The sequence below is a fragment of the Crocodylus siamensis genome, chromosome 1 (genome assembly GCF_052110815.1).
Source record: "Crocodylus siamensis isolate JL-2025a chromosome 1, ASM5211081v1, whole genome shotgun sequence".
Classification (NCBI taxonomy): Eukaryota; Metazoa; Chordata; order Crocodylia; family Crocodylidae; genus Crocodylus; species Crocodylus siamensis.
The window spans coordinates 155,551,742-155,571,449 of NC_143395.1; the positions used below are offsets into that span (position 1 = coordinate 155,551,742).

General features: G+C 42.4%; 1 protein-coding gene and 1 long non-coding RNA gene across 3 annotated transcripts in view; one reads left to right on the top strand and one right to left on the bottom strand.

The window, feature by feature from the left end:
* ZFAND3 (zinc finger AN1-type containing 3) overlaps positions 1-14,453 on the top strand; it is a 271,476-nt gene extending 257,023 nt beyond the window's left edge. Inside the window, exon 7 of the mRNA XM_090046593.1 lies at positions 12,444-14,453. Coding sequence (XP_089902719.1) covers positions 12,444-12,598 — 155 coding nt within the window. The 3' untranslated portion in view covers positions 12,599-14,453. The remainder of the gene's footprint in view (positions 1-12,443) is intronic.
* The window catches only part of LOC149873530 (uncharacterized), a 51,494-nt gene continuing 46,208 nt past the window's right edge, over positions 14,423-19,708 (bottom strand). For both annotated transcript variants that reach the window (XR_016442242.1, XR_016442241.1), the window contains exon 2: positions 14,423-19,437. This is a non-coding gene — a long non-coding RNA (uncharacterized LOC149873530). The remainder of the gene's footprint in view (positions 19,438-19,708) is intronic.

Genomic DNA, 19,708 nt, shown 5'->3' on the forward strand with positions numbered 1-19,708 from the left:
TGGGTTCACTGATTACAGTAGGGGGACACCTAACTGTGGCTATAAATAACCATTGTATTGTCCTGGGAACAAGTCTTTTGTCCCAAGATCTCACAACATCAAGTCCACTGTTTTACTAGAAGCCCCTGGTGATGGCTGTGCACATCTGGAAGATTATTGTGGTTTTACCCAGGACAAGCCAGCCAGGCTGTGTGCTTCTCTCTGGAGGAGCAGCAATGCAGCTTGGAAAGGTGACATGCGTAAATGACTGTGCTGCACCTATGCGGATCCAAGCCAAAGTCTAAGATGGCCAAGCCCACTTCAGATAAGATATCTAATTCATAGTCTGTATGTTTCCTTCTTCACTGATGCAACTGTTGCCACTATTAAGATGAAACAATTAGGGGTGTATGAAATGGGCCGTATTTGATTCAGATTCGGCCAGAATCGGGGACAGTGATTCGATGTTGATTCAGACAATCAGCAATTCAGCCATAGACACTGCTTTAAATGTTTTTTCTACATACCTCAAGGTATCAGGCATGGCTTGTGAACACTGCGATGCTGGGGCAGATGGAGTATCCCACGAGCATGGGGGACAGGGGGGTGCCCACATTCTCAGCGGCAAACCCAGAAGTGAACCAGAAATACTTCTGGCCCAATTCGGAATCTGCCACTGAGCGTGGGGGGGATTCCCTCCCGTGCTTCCATGGCCCAGTGATTGGTCACGGGGGGACCTCAGGTGTTCCCCCCAGACCCAGAAGGCACCAGTTGCAGAGCTCGGGGGTGGGGAGTGGGCTCCCCGGCAAACCCGGAAGTGAACTGGAAGTGCTTCTGGTCCACTTCTGGGTCTGCTGCCAAGCACACTGGGGACTCCCCCCTACTCCTGTGGGATGCTCCATCCACCCCAGCATTGTAGTATTCACAAGCCACTTGTTACCTTGAGGTATGTAGAAAAAACATTTAAAACCTCCTGTCCAAATTGTCAAATCTTTCTGAATCAATTCAGAGGGCTTCAATTTGATTTGGAGAGATTAAAGGGTCTCCTGATAGATTCCTGTTCGGAGATTTGGCTGCTGAATCGGGACGAATCTCCACCAAATCAAATCGGACCAAAGCTTCGCGCAGCCCTAGTGACAATGCTTATGATTGATCAGCTTCTGGGTATGAAGTAGAAGCTGGTCAACCTAGGCAGGCTTAACATGAATATTGGGGAAAAGGCTCTAACCAATACAACATTCAGTTTCCTGTCTCCTGCCCAGTTCTGACTGATGCAAACACTTTAAAGCCCATGCCTTGGTCTTTTCCCTAGCCCCTATCCACCTCTGATGGCAATTTAATATCTGGGTCCTAATCTTCAGAGGCATCACTGGATCAGATCCCATCTACATTAGAGAGACCTTTTCCACAAAGGAACTGTCATGACAATTGCACTCCTTTGAAATAACAGAATTCTCAAAATACAACACAGCATGTGACTGTTAGGTTAGAGGTTCTCAGCTGAGAGCGTCTGTGCAACAATTCTGATAAATCCATGATTTGCACTCCCTTAGAAAGTATTGCAGAACCTTCAGTTAAAGCCTCTTCATTATAACCACAATAATACTGCTATTAATCATTCTTTCACCCTTGTCCTCCAAAAAGGTAAACAAACTCCCATAAAACAAGATTCTTTTCCAAGCAGATGTCTGTATCCCAAAAAGGAGAGCAGCCAGAGAAATCAGTCAGCTGGAAATTAACTGATACACTCTTCACTATTAGGAAGATGCTCAAAGGCTGCATTGGTAGATGGCAGTGTAAACCTATGATAAAAGAAAGCTGAGCTGTCTCACAATATTCCTGTTAATGTGTGCAGTCTCTTGGAGACTGTACAGGAATATATAGTGGCATTACAGTATCAGATACCACAGTTCCAGTAGGATGAGGCCAAACTTTGATTCACAGATGATCTCTGATGGTAACAACTGCTGTTCATATCGTACTCCTGTTTGGGAAGGGTCTAGGTTATTGGCACTTGAGAGTAGCATTACAGACAGTTTGACTGTCTTCTCTGTCAGTTTTCCAATATTTCTGTCCTCAGCAACTGGGCAGTAATTTGCAAATATACTAGCAGTAAATATGTGTTTCTTCATTCTGCTGTCCAGACTATTTCATGTTTCCCAGACCAGTGAGAAGTAGGCAGGGATTCCTTCTTCAGAGTCTGAATTGGCATGTTTCAGGCAGTCTAACCTTATTGCACTGCATCTGGTTGCTCTAAAACCTTTCTCCTCTGCTCCACTCCCTCATTGTGAATCAGTGGTCAGTTTGGAGAAGAGAAGGTAACGGTTTGGTGGGGTTTTTTATTGACAAGGAATACTACTACCATTAGGTAACAATGAAGCGTGTTTCCAGCGCGTATTTACATTATTTTGAGGACGTGTAAAAGGACTGAAAAGTTGCAATTTATAAATCTAAAGGGGGAAAAAATAAGGAGCTTGACTAAAATTGAAGTGCTAGATTTTCAAGAATTCAGAACTGAACAGTTTCTTTGGAGGCAGCTAAACACATGGCCAAACTTGCAAAAGAGCACAGCACCCACATGTTCCTGTTCTTTTCTAGATACCTATAGAATGATAAAAAAATAGGGCTGGAAGAAACCAGAGTCACTTAGTCATCTAGTCCAACTCTGTAATCAGGGCGGGATCATCTCTTCCCCAATCATCCCAATGAAATATTTGTTCAGCCTGCACTTAAACACTTCCAGTGATTCCATAGGCTCTCTTAGTGATCTGGTCCAGTGCTAAAATACCCCATACTTAGGGAAGTTCTTCCCAATACCCAGTTTCCTCTGTTGCAGTTCAAGACCATTACCTTGTCCAAGAAGAGTCTATCACCGTCCCCTTTCTAGCAACTCTTATACTTGAAGATTGTTATCGAATCCTCCTCAATCTTCTTTTCTTCAGACTAAATAACTCACTTTCTTCCAACCTTTCTTTGTAAGTCTAAAATACATGACCCCTAATACTGCTTTCCGCTGTGCTCTTTCCAATTTATCCACATCTTTCTTGCAGTGTGATGCCCAAAGCTGGAGCACAGTACTTCAGGTGAGGCCTCACCAGTGCTGAACAGAACGAAAGAATCTTTCCCTTAACTTGCAGGCCACATTCTTGTTAACACATGCTGTTAACTTTTTTTGCAACAAGAGCTTACTGTTGCCTCAAGTTCAGCTTATGATCCACTGTAACGTCAAGGTCTTTCTCTGCAGTACTGCAGCTTAGCTAGGAATTCCCCAATTTGTATTTGATTGTTTTATCAATTGAGTTCACAGAACTTTGTTTGCTTTTATTCAGTTCTGATGAGTTGTGGGTGCTGACCAGTTTCAAAAATATTTTTCTAAATGCCTTAAGAAAGGCGTTTCCATTGCAATGGAAATAATTTTAAATGCAAATTGTTGATTTGTGAATTTACTACTTTTGCCCTGAGCAACCTTAATAGTGGGCAGTGACTTGACAGTGTATGTACTGCACAGACCAGGACAAAGAGTCGCTGTCCCTGAGAATTTACAGTCTATGTAGAAAACAGATGTGTGCAATACTGCTATCCTGCTTGTCATGCAGCTCTGAAACCGAGACGTAACCTTTGATCTTCCTTAAGGTCCTTACTTCTAAGCTATGTTTGTCCAGCTCATTTGTTCTGGATCAGGTCTTTAAGATGTAGCTTGTCCTGTATATCTCTGCAGCTAAAACTTCTGTCCAGGTTCTTATCTCATGCTGCAGTTACAGCAGTATTCTTTTCCGTGGCTTAACAAATGCCCTTTCCTACTCGCATCTTTTCAGAATGCTGTTGCATAAGTGATTTTTTTCCCCAAATCTTTGTTTCAATCATATCACCCCTTCTCTTTGAACCCTTCCACTGGCTTCCTCTTCTCTCTTTCCTCAAACAAGTTAGTTTTCTGGTTCTTGAGTAGGAAGAAATCTGTAGAGCAGTGGTTCTCAACCTTTTTAGACTCAAGGTGCCCCTTGGAACATGTCAGCTCTTAGCTTTTGACTATGGAAAAAAAATAATTGAGCAAGTTTTCTGTTGCAAAGAACTCAGAAAGATCACAACAGTACAGAATGTTTTTGATGCTCGGGATTCCTATTTAAAATCTCTGGGTTTATCTTGTGAATCACGTATAGGTGCTAGCACGCCTAACAGTACTAATATTGTGCAGCACCCCACACACCCTTTAAAGGCTCTTCTGATACTCCAGGATGCTGTGACCTTTGTGAGAGTGGTTTCAGTGGCATACAAGGAGCTGAAGCTGGCTTGCAAAGGGTCTTAGCTGGAATCGGAAAGATCTTCAGTTATCACAGCATGCTTGAGGCATTAAGGCAGAAAAGGGAGATGCAGTAGTGGAAGAGGCCAAGGATATGTTTGGATTTTTTGTTTGTTCATTTGGGGGGTGGTTTAAGAATGGAAAGACTAAAGCAGGGATGGGCAAAATACGGCCAGCAGACTGGATCCGATCTGCCAAGGGATTTTGTCTGACCTGCAGCTGGTCTCTTGATCCTATCCAGCCCAAATGCAGGGGGCAGCTCAGCCTGTGGCACATGCAGCCAGTCCTGCTGGCCAGGCACACACCAGCACTGGGGCAGTGCAGCAGCCAGACTCACTTCCTGGCAGCCCCAGCAGCAGCTCCTTCCTGCTGTCACTGCTAGTCTGTGGATGCTGTTGGGCTCGGCCCATCTGCCTGGGCAACCCGGCCCAGGCACCCTGTACCCACCACTCGGGCCAAAGCCACAATCTGCTGCCTGCACGTTCCTGTGGCTGGCACCAGTTCCATGGGCAGGGGCATGAGGAGAGTGGATCGTGGCTCTGCCGCCAGCCCTGTGCTGTCACAGCCTCGCCGCCCCAGCCCCACCTGGCCATCCTGCTCTCTACCCACCTGCAGCCCCAGCCCGTCCTCCCAGCTGAGCAGAGCCACTTAAGGGTGTTTTGTGAGCTGTTAGGGAAGGCAGGTGCTGACCCAGCTCACCGAAATCCCTCAAGTGACTCTCCAGCCCAAATAATTGCCTACCCCTGGAGGAAAGGGTGAGGTGAAAGAACCAGATGTGGGGAAAGGGGATGGAATGAGAAGGTTTGAGTGAGATCAGGAGATGGCGTGAGCTAATCATTTCCAGAACAAGTGGAAGAAATAGAGGAGGAAAACAGATGTAAACCTTCTCTGGAGAAGAGAAAGGAAGAATATGGGGAAAGGTTTTTTTCAATTTCTTCTTGGAAGAAATCAATGGGAATTTTTCCTATGCACATAAGAGCTGGACATACATTTACTGTCTGCATATATAAATGTAATTTCACTTCCTAAAGCATATTGACATTTTGCAGTTATTTTAGCCCCTATTTTATGTGCGCACATAGACTTTATATAGAAATCTGCATAAACACTGGCACATTCACCCTTAGATAATACTGCACTTCAGTAAGTCATTTTTTTCAGTACCTTCATCTCCAAGGCTTCTAGGTATTTTTAGGTTCTGCTTCAACCTTTGTCGATTAGAATTTCAAATCAGTAGGAAAGTGTAAAATTTCTTGCAAGAGAAGTGAAGAAGCCGGAGCATTTGGCGCAGAACGCTGCGCAAGAACAAGTTCTGCGGCTTTGTTAGGGCCAGTTTTCCAGAGGCTCCAAAAGGAGTGTCTGTAAGGAAACAAATGTTTTAATTAAAATTTGGAAGTGGCACGAGCTGAAAATTCTGGCAGCTTTAAACTTGTAGCTTTTCACTCAAAAATAAAGCTAACAAACAACAGCAGTAGTGTGAAGTGAGAACTGAATTTAAAATGACAAGCACTCTGACTCCAGATGTGAATCTTTGGCTTTATTTCCATTCACCTACCTAAGGAAGTTTCCTTGTCAAAAGCTGCAGAGTGAATCAATGTGGTATATATACTTATGGGGTCGACTTTGAGTACAGTGTTGAATATAGTCAGAATCCCTTTGCTTAACTTTAGAAAATGCCCAGGATTCTGTCTTCAGCTAATATTTCAAGAGGAACTTGCTTTGACTGCTGAACCAAATCTGAACATGACCAATGTTTTCAAATTTATGAACCAGAAAATACTGAGTTACAATTTTTATAGCACTTTACATTCAGGTACTTTATGTCCTTTTACACTAATGATGATATTTTAGCAATTGTGTCAATTGAAGGTTTTGGAAATACTAAAATAAAACTGCACATAAGTGTGATAGGTCTACAGACTTAACCATTTGTCACATTTGCTATAAAAAGTCTGGTCTAAGTCCAAATGTTTCCCGTTCCCATAAAAACAAAAGTATAGAAGTGCTGGAAGTCATGCAGTTATTAAAGGGCATTTGGAGCAGCTAGCAGTTGTTTTTTTGATAATGTATACCAGAATCTTTGTGGCAGGGACATTGTGGCTTAAATACCACTAAGACATCCCACAAGTTATGAGCTACATACATGTTTAACCATTTGGTTTGCCTCTTGCACTGCAACATAATTTTCTTTGCTATCTTTTCAAACTGTGCTCATAAAGAACGAACCTTGTCATGGCAGGTTTTGGATTCCTAAACTTAACAACTGGCATCCAGAAATGTTTTCAATCATTTATGATATGCTAGTTGATCAAAGGAATTCTCATATAGATATTTATATATCTTAGGACTTCCTGAAATTCTCCAGTAGACTTTAGTAGTAGAGGGTTAGGGTTTGCTTGTTATTTCTAACAGCATAGGCAGATTCTTGTGCTTCAGCTCTTGCAGTATACACCCACACTACTTTAGCTTTTAGACCATATCATTGGATGTGATCTCCTTCTTTTGAACATTTCAAGGTTTCTCCCAGCCCTTAATTCCTATGATTCTCTAATTCTATGATAATTGATGCCATTTAGGGAAATTAGGAGCCCTCCAACATTTGATTATGACTTTTCCCCTCATAAGTTAGCATGCAGTTTATTTTGCTTCTAGCGTATCAGGATCATCAGCTGGTTCACCAACTTATTGTTTTTACAAGTAAAACTAAACATCAGGAGTCAAACATGTTTTTTTTCTGTCTTGATGGAAATTTGTACTAGAGTTTTTTCTGTGTTCCATGCAGCTGAGCTAAAGAACCGTTCAGCAGCATTTCATCATCCCATCATAAGAAGAAAAGCCTGTTGTACTCTCCCATTTTGACTATAGAAAGTTGCTTCAGTGACTTTCCATCTGAAATATCCTTTTGTGAGGCTAGTTCCCCAGCAAAGATAAAGGGAGGCACAGATTTCACAGCTGCTTCCAGGTGGCTTTAGACGTTTTCTCAGTGATGCTTCCATGCTTGTTCAGTTTCCCCAGGAAAGGTTTAAGTAACTGTAGAGATGGATATTATGTTGAGTGTGGTCTTAGCCTAGCACTTTGGTTAATGTCAGAAAACCTTTGTTTTGATGATGATGGTTGCAGAAAGTAACTGCATTTAGTGCATACTTCTTAATTTCTTCCACTTTAGTTCCATCTCTGATGCTGCATTAGAGGACTGAGGCATAGAGAATAGTACATAGCTTAATCCTGGCACAAGCAGACAGGAATTTGCAGTGCAGTTGTTATAATTAATTATGAATTTGTAGTAGACTGAAATCTGCCACACTTAGAGCTGGAGTCTTTTATTTGGCCTTGTTTTGGGTATAACTCTGTTTAGCTAAATTAACCTTAGCTGATAGAATTTTTCCCTCCAACAAAAAGTTATTTATTTTGCTGGTTAGTTACAGTGTGCTAAGAGAGGCATTTCTGAAGCAAAATCCTTTAGGAGAGACAACCTGTATCCAATATCTCCTAGTAATGAACTTAGCAGTAAATATACCGCAAGAGCTCATTAATCTAACTCTGCTTTCCAACCAAGAGGGAGCACTGCTTCTCAAGAGACAGAGTTTCATCTCTAAATCTGGACTGGTTTTAAGGATCAGAATAGAGGTAAACATATTGGCCTTCTGTCCCAGTGTGTGCAAGTTAATAATGTAATTGCTGTCAAAGCTGGTCCTACAACTGGAACATGCATGCTACATAGCGCCCATTCTGATCTCCCAGGCCCCTGAACCGAGGAGAAAACAGCAGCAATAATATGATTGGGAACTAATGAAAAATTCTTCAAAACTGTGTTCCTACAAAATTTGCTCTAGTAGGGTGATGCATAGGTCATTCAAAATCTTCAGGCAGAACTTCCAAAAGCATCCATTCCACTGTCAGAAGTGACTTTGGAGTAGTGGGATAGTTTCATAGTTGGTAGGGTCAGAAGGAACCTGAGCAGATCATCAAGTCCAACCCCCTGCCATGGGCAGGAAAGGATGCTGGCGTCAAACAACTTCGGTTAAGTGATTATCTAGCTTCCTTTTGAAGACCCCCAGGGTAGGAGCGAGCACCACTTCCCTTGGAAGTTGGTTCCAGATCCCAGCCACCCTAACAGTGAAGTAGTGCCTTCTGATGTCCAGCCTGAACCTACTCTCATTAAACTTGTGATCGTTATCCCTAGTTACTCCTGGTAGTGCTCGAGGGAACAGGGACTCTCCCGTACCCTGCTGGTCCCCCTTGGCCAGTTTATAGACGGCCACCAGATCCCCCCTCAGCCTTCTCTTGTGGAGGCTGAACAGGTTCAGGTCCCGTAGCTTCTCCTCGCAGGGCCTGCCCTGCTGCCCCCTGACCATGCGAGTGGCCCTCCTCTGGACCCTCTCAGTGCTGTCCACATCTCACCTGAAGTGCAGCACTCAGAACTGGATGCAGTACTCCAACTGCAGCCTGACCAATGTTGCATAGAGGGGGAAATCCTACTTCCAGTTTGAGAAATGACTTGAGTACTTTTTGAGAATTGTATTCTTTGCATTGAATTTTGAAATAGGCATGTATAAAAGAAAAAACTAATGCATCTACAATCTAGTCTTATATGAGTGTTAACAAAAAATCATCCTGTGTTGGATGTCACTTAATTCTGGGATATTTTTCAGTTGCTGGCACTGTCAATCACAGTTCTATGGAAACAGCTTTTAAAATTTCCATACAGGTTTTAAATATTTCTCACAGTTCTAAACAAGCAAAAGCTTTAGCTAGAAGGAATTGGTGGTGGAAGAGGAAAAGGTTAGATCATTCCTAGATCCACAGGAGTAACTTGCCTCTCAATTCTAAACAGCATTAACTCAGAAAAAGCAGTGGTGCAGGCAGTTTAATGCATTTCTGCTTAAGGACACACAAATTGGACACCAGTGCAGAAAATATGAATTGTATCCCTTTATTTACAATCCTGTGTGCAGTGCTGACCACAGCATCTCAAAAAGGAGGTTGCACAATTAGAGGGGTTTAGAAGTACACAATAAAAATGTCATTCTGGGCCATAGCAATGGTTCATCAAGCCCAGTGGCAGTAGTAGATGCTTTAGGGCAGTGGGAACCTTTTTGGCAGGCGTGTCACAAATTAGCCCTGCACCTTCCCCAAGTACCACTCCAATCCCCTTCCTCTGCCTGAGCTGCTGCTCTGCTTTTGACTTTTTCCCCTGTACTCTCTGCCTGATTTATTGCTCTGTTTTCTACTTCCTGCCCTTTGCTGTCTGCCTAATGTGCTGCTCTGCTTTCTAGCTTTATTAGCTGCATTTACAACATTTTGTGGAAACTAGTTCCACAAGTTAACTATGCATTATGTGAAATAGGCACTAAGAATGATCAGGGCAAGAAAGAATGTTTGCATGTAGAGAATGAAAGACAGGGCTCATTTAACTTAAAAAGAAGAGAAAATAACAGGGAGCATAATAAAATTATATAAAAGGACCAGTCTAGAGCAGGCTGAGAGCTTCTGTTTCTCCTGTCTTGGAACACAAGAACATAAGGATATTCATGAAGCTGAGATTTGACCAAGTTGAAACTGGTCAAGGAAAATGCTTGATGCAAAATGCATGATTAGACTATTATCACACAAGGAGGATGAAGCCAAGAACTTAGCAAGATGCCAAGAGGGATTGGGCATTTATACAGATAATAAGAATATCCAGAATTTTTTATTAGTGCTAACAAACCCCCCCTTCCTTCCCCCAAACCATGGCAAAGGCTGTAAAACCTTCAGAGAGGCTTCCGGTAGACAGGCAATGCACAGATTCCTACAGCAGGATATTCTTCCTCTTTCTCTAATGGTTGTCACTGTTGGAAACTCGACTGGAACTTTGGGTGGACCAGTCTATCAATTCCTATTCTTATGCCCCCAGTTGGCATAAAACAGCTAACTAGATCTCTGCTCTGATGCAGCAACCTGAAGTCTCTTGTATCAGCAACTGGAGAAAGGGAAGCAATCTCCAGTCATCTCTGGAAAATTCTCTGTTGCACAGTCTTTGAGAAAATCTAGCAAGAGGCCCATTAGGCATCAGAGCAGATATTTAAGGACATTCTTATTTTAGCCATTTAACCTTGGAAGTTCTTGGGGATGAAGGTTTTCCTCCCACTTGTTTCTGCTGTACACCAGCAATTAGGAATAAAGTGAGATCAGGATGATGACTTTAAAGAGAGAGGTTTTATATCTCAGTTTGCTGTGAATCATTTAGTCCAGCCTGTTAAGTAACCTGTACCAGTAAAGACCTTCTTTGTTATTAGTACAACCAGAATTGGTGTCCTACATAAGATAAGAACATAAAATATAGTGAAGTCTTGTTTTTGTACCAGATGCCATTTAAACTGGGAACCAAGATAAACCAATTTTATCTTCAAGCAATTTTTTTCAGTAATATCCATAAAATTTTCTGTATAGTTTTTTTCTTACCTTAATGTAAAGGTAATCTATTTGTTCTTGTTCCTCTCTGCAGTGGTCTGTAAAACAGTTTTAGAAGTCTGAAATGCAAATACTTTTATCTTATTTAAATTAGTAAGTATCACAAGTTTTTGGTTTTAATATGCTCTGAGAACTTGAGGAGACTCATAGCAAAGTGTTCTTTGGGATGTGGAACGGTGTCCTTTGGGCTATCTTGCAGGAAGGATTGTGAAACTACACTGCAACTTTTCACTCAGTGTAATGGATTATGTCATCCCAGTAGTAGTGTGCTGCTTCTCTGTCACATCATATTGTCCTATTTCTGTTTAGCATTATACAGCAGTTTCAGGCTGCTCACAGTGTCAGTGTTTGTAGTTGTCATCCTCATTTTACACACAGGGAAGTTAAAGGAGAGGGGTGAGGCCATCTGCTTTTCCTTATAAGAGTGTCTGAGCCAGTATCTGAAATTAGGACCCCGACTGTTCATCCCTTTCTACAATAGGAAGGGCTGTGTGCTGAAGGAGCAGCACTCCCCACCTTTGCAAAAGGGTGTGCCTTGAGCAATGGAATGGCATATCCTCCGGAGCAGTGTTTCTCAATCCATGGGTCATGACCCAAAAGTGGGTTGCAAAAATATATGAAAGGGTCGCAAATAAACTTAAAAAGGATTGACAGACTTTCAGGATGGATTCTCCTTTAAAGGAGAAAAACGTGGGGAAACCGTGACTTTTCCCTTGGAGGCTGGCAGAGCTTGGGGCTGCCTGGGGCCCTCCATGGTCCTCCCCCGCAATCCCACACACCCATCCTCTGCCTCACACACTGGGGAGCTGGAGTCTGTGGGCAGGAGGCACTGGGTCGGGACTGGCCATCAATGTTTGCAAATGGATCCTGATACAAAAAAACGTTGAGAACCACTGCTCTGGAGGACTGAATGGCACTCACTAGCTCAGTTGGAAAGAGGAGGGGGAGAAGATGATCTACCTCATCCACTGAAAGGATGATGATGTGACCTGGCACCTGGAGGATGGCGAAGTCTCTCAGCTTTGATAAGAAGCCAGGGGGTGCCCTGGAGGAAAACCGGGCTCTGACCCTGGAAAGCTGAGTCCTTTACCCAGCTCAGTCATAGACTTTATGTAGCCTGAGGTGCATGGTAAGGGGGAGACAAAGCACTCGCTTTTTTTCAAAAGTAATTTCTGATTTTGAGTGCCTCTTGTATTTGGGTGCCCAAACTGAAACCTTGTTGGCCGTGTATTTCAGAAGCCATAGGAAGCGGAGAGTTCTTAGTGTCTTGGCAATCAGACCCTCAGTATGGCAAGTTGGACACCCAGATCTCTCTTTGAAAATGTGGGCCTTAATCTCTGCATCACCTTTTTAAAACAGGAAATTCCCTCCTTCCAAGGAGAGTCACAAGAATGAATTACTACTGTATTGTTTGGTTTCAATATCTGTATTCATATTTTCCATAGAAAATGCTGTGTATAAATAATAATCCTACAAACCCTTAACTCCTCCTTAACCTCTCGTAATACGTTTGTACAATAAAGCTACAGACCAGTGTCAAAATTAACATTGTTCATAGGCTTTGAGACCATGCAGTGAAAGGAAAAGGGAATGCAAAGCTGTGCTGGGTCTTGAAGGTCCAGGAACTCCGAATATAAAGCTGCCTTTCAGCCCTTTAGGATGAGGACAGCATTAGCAGACATCCTTAACGCTGTTCATTCTTTCTCCTTGGCAGGTTACGTGTTCTGTATGTTACATCGCCTACCCGAACAACATGACTGCACATTTGACCATATGGGACGTGGCCGTGAGGAAGCCATTATGAAAATGGTGAAACTGGACCGGAAAGTAGGGAGATCGTGCCAGCGCATTGGCGAAGGGTGTTCCTGAGTGCAAGACTCTGCAACCAAATGCTGTTCTCTTAGTTCACTAATGTTAGCCTTATTTAGGACAAAATCAGCCAGACACCTTGTACTGGGCAAGTTTCAGACTACAGCCAATCAGTTTCCTTTCTTTAGCCAACCGTCCTGGTACTGTAGTTTAGGGGTTGATGGTGGTTGAAATTGATTTCTGGCTGGTTATTAAGGTGCCTGCTAGCCACTGAATAAAATTAAAACATGAAGAAATACTTTTTCGAGCATGGCTAGTGGATTTAAACAAAACAAACAATCCAAAGGCTTCTATTATTGCTGGAGTCACTTTCAAAGCCTTATGCTGGAAATCTTCCAGCTACAGAGTTCAAACAAGGAGCTGAATAGAAGCTGATGTAAAAGTTTGCTATGCACATAGCTTTCAGACAAACTGTGTTTAATGTGCAGCGTTTCACCTCTTCCCTTCTAATTAATCCTGACAAGGTTGAAACTCCACTAAGAGCAGCCACTATAGCTGCTACGCCCAGAAGACCTGATTGGTCACTCGTGCCTTCATCGCGTGTGGCTTGTGAGGGTAGGCCGTGTCACCAGCATCAGGGATTCTGATGGGGCGGGCATGTCTTTCTGGTTCTTCCAGGAAGCCAAAAAGAGAGGGGGACAGAGATTCTTATGAAAAACTTTTATATCTAACTTGCTATGGAGAACCTGGATTTTTTTTTCCGTTTAAATAATCTCACTTAAAGCGAACACCATCCCAGAGCAGTAACCTGTATGCATTTTCTACACGGCATCTTCAGAATTTCTAAGGGTTGTGTGAACAGATTCCATGGTGGTGGTAAACACTGACCAGTGCAGCCGTTCACACCAGTGAAACCTGATTGGCTCTTGTTTGCCTTTTGCTAAGTGCAGGTATCTGATAATTGATCAAATAAGGCTAATTCACAGCACAGTAGCCATGGCTGGATTCTACAGACTGACTTTCTGTAGCTAGACATATATATTGGGGAAAAAAGGACATTTTGTAGCAAACGGAATTCAGTAACAGTATTGGGGAACAACCAGGAAAGCACCCATTATCAACTTGAGTTTGTACTCCTCGCTTCCAGAGTGTTAACAAGATAATCAAATGGGCTATGTCAGCCTTGTTCCTATGCAGCTGAATGCTCTCATGAAAATATCTGCCTGCATCTATTGCAAAGCAAGTGTAGCAAGTGAATGTGAAAAGCATTACGTGGAATAGACAGCACTGGATCTGTTGTTCAGACCTATGGTTCTGTATTGCGGTCTGTCATATTGAGCTGAACTGCACAGATCTCGTTAGTTGGTAGCAAAAAATATTTCAGTATGTCTCCTGCTGCAGACAAAGTTTATGCAGGTACAGAGGATTTGTGTTGATGCAGCCTGGTCTAGTCCTGTGTGGATTTTGTTTCCCAACACAAATTAGTAAGGCATTAACAATCAGGTAATTCAGTAGGACATCTGGGATAGGGAAAGACTTTGTATTGTCTTGAAATATTGGGCAGGTATAATCCATTCAAGAGGTGACAATGAATTGTCACTCTGAAAACTGGTGTGTGTAGGGTGGGGGGAGGGGAGAGCCTAAATCATCCTGTATTCTCTTTGTTTTAAAGGTAAATGATTCCTTCCAGGCCAAATTATACTGTTATTTTGGTAGCCGGCTAGAAGCATTTAACAAGGAGACAATTTAAAAATAGATATATACTCAGCATCTGACTGTATTAGTGTAAATTAACCCTGAAGCAATCAGAAATGTCCCATCATTATAAAATGCAAGCTATGGAAAAGGTTAACTGAGTTTGTTTTGGGTTTTATTTTATTATTATTATTATTATTATTATTATTATTATTATTATTATCCCAAGCTATTAAATTGGCAGTAGAAATTCCAGCGACATGCTGTATTTTCAGAAAATGGTCCCACCTCATGCTGGTGAGAGGGATAATGCGAAGATATTCTTTACATTTACCATGAGTTTAAAAACCATGAATTTCAGCTGCTGCTGGGATAGGCACTTTCTTTTCCTCTCAAATCCTAGCACAGCATTTGATGGGCATTCTGATTTATACTCGACTTTTCCGCATTAATACTGAAGATGCTGTTTGTTCTTCCTTAATCTTTTCTTTAACCCTGTTACAGGTGCATAGTTGGTTTCAAGGTGGCTCTTGAGAGAACACTACTCATAGTTCATGTGGGTTATGGACAATGTTCACTTTAAAAAAAAAAAAAAAAAAGTGGGGGGAAGGGTTGTTCCTTTGCAGTATCTGTTCTGTGAAGTTTGTTAAACGTAAAGAAAGCTTAAGTTCTTGTATCTTTAAAGAAAATCTTATTTAACCCTTTTGTGTTCTAGATTTACTTACACATGTAGCCTAGAGCTCAGTTTTAGTTTAACATTGTGAAAATATTAAAAAAAAAAATCTTGTAACTTTATTCTTTTTCCTCCTGCTAAAAAAAAAAAAAAAATTAAACCAATCAGATTAAAGTTTGAATTCCTTTCTGACTATTCCAACAAGGATTGTGATCTGCACTGTTTCTGCTAAGGTTTGTGTATGAAATGTGAATAAGGGAAAAATTAGGCACTGGGCTAGTGATTATAGTTGATGGGGAATGGACAGTATGTTTTTTTGCTAGTCTCTGGGGTTGGCACTAATGCAGGGCTCAAGGTTAGCCATTCTTTTATAAACAAATCTTGTAACTTCAATATTGGAAAATAACATTTTGAGGGTAGTTACTTATACCAGTCAAAGGAATTTCTTTGCTCGTAAGTCCTCTACACAGAGTGCTACACTATTACAGCAGCAGGAAGGTAGATAAAAAATGTCCTCTAAAGTACATTTTTGATTAATTTGGACAGGTTTCCACTCCCTCCCTGTCCCTCCCCCCCACTCACCTATAGTAGCTGTCTTCTGAATGCGAAGTTCCATTGTTTATGGAATGTGTTCGTAATTGGTAATTAGCTGATAGACTACATAGTTTGCATTTTACCCCTCATTTAGATGTCTAAAAACACACGGCTATTTGAATACCAGTAGTGTGTTTTAAGCACATAGATGGAATGTCAGGATGGAATTTGGCTAATTTCTTTAAATTCATTTTGGAATTGTAATGATGCCTGAAAACCATGGGATGTGTACCCCTATTTCCCCCCCCTCGAATGAACACAGTACTTTCAAACAAAATTGTGTTCTGTGGTTCTTGTGCACCACTCCAGTAGTGTGGGAATAAGAGCTGTCAGGCTTATTTTTGCTCTAGTCAGTCAATATTTCCAAGGAAATTAACTCCCCTGGCAAAAAGGAGCATCAAGACCCACCTCTCCAAATCCTCACTTGTAGTATCCACTTCCTGCCTTTAAATAGTTGTTGTTTTTACCAAGGGAATGAATTTTATGCTGAGGAAAATGAGGGACTCCCAGCAGTGGTTATATCTGGGCGCTGTGTAGGCTGGCATTGCACAAGTATCCCTCTGCATTTATGCCAACATACCTTTAGTCTGATTGTGTAAATGTTAGCTGTTCTAGGGATATAGCAACAGAAAAAAAAATATTTTTTTAATGAAAAATGTGGCAGATTATTTTATGAAGAATGTGTCTGGATCAGTTGTAATCTCCAGGCCTCTTTTCCTGCATTCAGTTAATTTTATGACCTGAACCCAATTAATATAGAATACAAATAATCATCTTGCTCCTCCTGTGATGCATGCTGTATTTGTGCTTAGCTCTCAAAGGTGCAAAGATACATGCATTATCCCAATACTGTACTTCAGTGTTGAAGCCCTAAGGGAAGAAAATTGGATCCATGTTTATAAAATGTGAACTCTGGAAGCCTTAGGAAAATTTCTAAAAGCACTCAAAGTGTGTACCCATCTGCATGCTATTTATATATCTAGACAGAACAACCAAGTAACTTTCTTTTGTCACTCAGTTTGTTAGCTAAAATTGTTGGTTATTTGTAGGACAATAGAGGAGAGGTTTAAGCCAATGCGCTCTGTTTACATCATTGCCGTCAAATTCATCAGCATCTCCTCCATCCTTTTGATATGAATATTGAGCCAACTCATCACCTACCAGTTTTTAGTTTCTTTTCTAACCTTTAAATTGTGATATATGGGGCACCAGCTTCCTAGCAGTAGAATGGTTTGATCTGGGGGTTTTAAACCATATTTGAACCAAAACAGCCAATATGATACGACAAAAGAGGCAATATATGACAGTGTTAAAAGAAATTTTTCCTCCATACTTAGTATGCACAAACACAACCTCTTCTACCATGATGAGTACCTAACTCTTCTTGATTCATCTAATTGGGACTGCAGCCCATTGTTATGACCAGGGATCCTGGTTTTCTCTTGATTAAAAAAAAATCCCCAATTTTTAGGTTAAAAAAAAGTAACCCAAAATCCACATTTTTCTATGATCAAAATGAAACACCACTGTATATACACTAGCAAATTGCCCGTCAAAAATTGGGGGGTGGGGGTGGTAGGGAAAGAGCCCAGCATTGGGCCCTGTGCCCCCGCTGTCCCCCCTCCCTGTGCTAGTCCAGCCCGGCCCACTTCAAACCCAACCCTGTCCCCCCCCCCCCCCCCGCAGCAGTCTTTGTTCAGGGCTGCTCCCTCTTGTTCCCCTCCCATCACAAGACTGACCCTGTTGCCCCTCCCCCCCACAACTGCAGCAGTCTTGCCTCTGCTTTGTGGCTGAGTCCGCTCCCCCCCTCCCTTGCCCCTGCCGCTATGTGGCCAGGGCCGCTCCTCCTCCTCGCACTGTTTCAGCTCTTCTTCTCTCCCACATACCCTCCCCCACTCTGGAGCCAGGCCCGTGTCCGCACCCCCTGCCCGCCACTAGGTCAAGACCTTTTCTCCTCCCTCCAACCCCCATCACAGCTTTGGGTCCAGGCCTGCTGTCCCCTGCAGCTGTTGCCGTGCCTGTGCCGCCACCACCACCCCAGGCATGGGAGCACGACGGCAGCAGGTGCAGGCCCAGCAGGGCAGCTGCAAGCATGGGGTGGCAGCTGCAGGGTGGTGGCCATAGCTATCAGTAACCAGCCCTTCCTCCCCTTTCTGCCTCCCTGCCCTGCCGGCTCTTGTTGGGGGTGAGAGGGGTTGCTTTGGTCGCTGGCTCCAAGAAGCAGCCTCACCCCCTGGCTCTGTCCCCTCTGTTATGACAGGGCTCTGGTCCCTGCTGTCCCCCTCTGCCTCCAAGGGGCAAGGTGGGGGGCAGGCTCTGCATGCCTGCCCCCGGCCCTCCAGTCCCCACTGTCATGGTGGCTGTCCACTGTCTGTTCTATCCATCTAGAGCACTCTGATTGGCTGCCAAGACAGCCAATCAGAGTGCAAATAAAGCGTTATGGACAGACAGACTAAGGCTTTTATAATATTAGAATATTACACCACTAATATATATGCGGCGTTTCATTTTAATTACAGAAAAATGAGGATTTTGGGTTACTTTTTTTAACCAAAAAATTGGGGTGTCTTTTTTATTTTCAGGAAAAAATTAGGATCCCTGGTTATGACTGGATGGGAAACTTCTTGCTTTTAGATGTATTACTTCTGCCATAATGGGTTTGTTTTTTACATCCTTTGAAATTTGGTACAACTGCTATAGGGTCACAAGCTGAATCAAAGTCAGCAACAAAAAAGTATTGGCTCTAACTGTGGATCAAGCAGGTAGGCAGCATAATGATCACTTCATTTTTCTTGCATGATTTTTGTCTATTTATTTTTTTCTCTTGAGCATTTGTAAGTAGACTTGGTTCTTAGGCGGGAGGGTTTTCATTTCTTTTTTTAATGTTACAGTATTTGCTCTTGGGATCAGGCAATGTAGAACTCTCATTCTCTGTATTTTGAGTGGACTAAACTACAGGTATAACCAGTGAAATCAATGTTGCATTTTGCATCCACAAGATAAATGCTCACAAATATTTGTATGGTTGCTGATTGAAATGCCTTTTTGCAGATGTGAAGATCCTTCTGGTGAGATTTAATAGAAGATGCCCATTGAGTACAACAACTGAATGCTGTACTAAATAATGCTGAAATACAGTTGCTGATACATGCAGTTCTCGTCACTTTTGACATGCGATAAGAAAGCTGTCAAATTTTCAGCACTGCCTAGGAAGAGCTACACTCTCTGGGTAGGCCATCCTTAGCACAGAAAGTGTGAATATTAATCAACAAAGCCAAGCACAGTTTTCAAATGAGCTGTGCTTTCAGTTGCAATTAAAATCTTTTGTGGACCCAATTTATTGATGACTAGGACCTGCTTAACTCAGGGTGTTGTCCCAGGGGGAAGGAGGGATGATGGGTGGCTGCTGTCTTGACTGCTGGCTGCTCTTCATCCAGCTCTGTCTCTCAGCACCGATTGGTGGATTGGCCCTGGGAGGAAAGAGTGAAGACAAGATGGGGGCTGCCCCCTTCATGCTGCCCCACCAGCTAACACCTTCCTCTCCTAGACAGGATGCGAGGTCTGCCTGGGAGGGGAAGACTTAATTTAAAAAAAAAAAAAATGACTAAGGTTTTTTTTTATTTTGCAAGCAAGCCTGGATTTCTGTTTCTCAGAAACTGCGATTTAGGTAGGTCCCTACTGCTGACATTTAAACTTGTTGACACTGTCTGTGCTATGGTTAACTGTATATTGAAATGAGTAAACACTAGTTTTGGAATTGTTACTATGAATTTGGTGATGAATACCATCATCATGAGTATTGCTCCATGTATCGCACGTGACCCACCTCAGGAGGCTGAATGAGAGCACCACATCCTTTCACGTCTTTCATGTCAGCAGGCAGAATACTTCTGGCAAGATGATTCCAGCTTGGAACTCTGTAAAGCGGATTCAAGTTCTAGAAAACATCATAAGAATTTGCAGCTCTGTGAAATTATGTATTGCTGGCATATGTATGGTTAAGTTCATTTTCTCTCATCAGTAAAAACCTCTTAATACCAAGGCATCCTTGCAATAGGAGTGTTTAAATGCTTGAAGCACATGGAATAACAACGTTCTTGTTAGAAGGTGAATAAATGGACTTAGCTTCACTTTCACTGTCACTTGTATCTTCCTTAACAGATTGCTTTGTGATGGTGCAAACCAGCTTGCCCTTTCTTGCTGTTTGA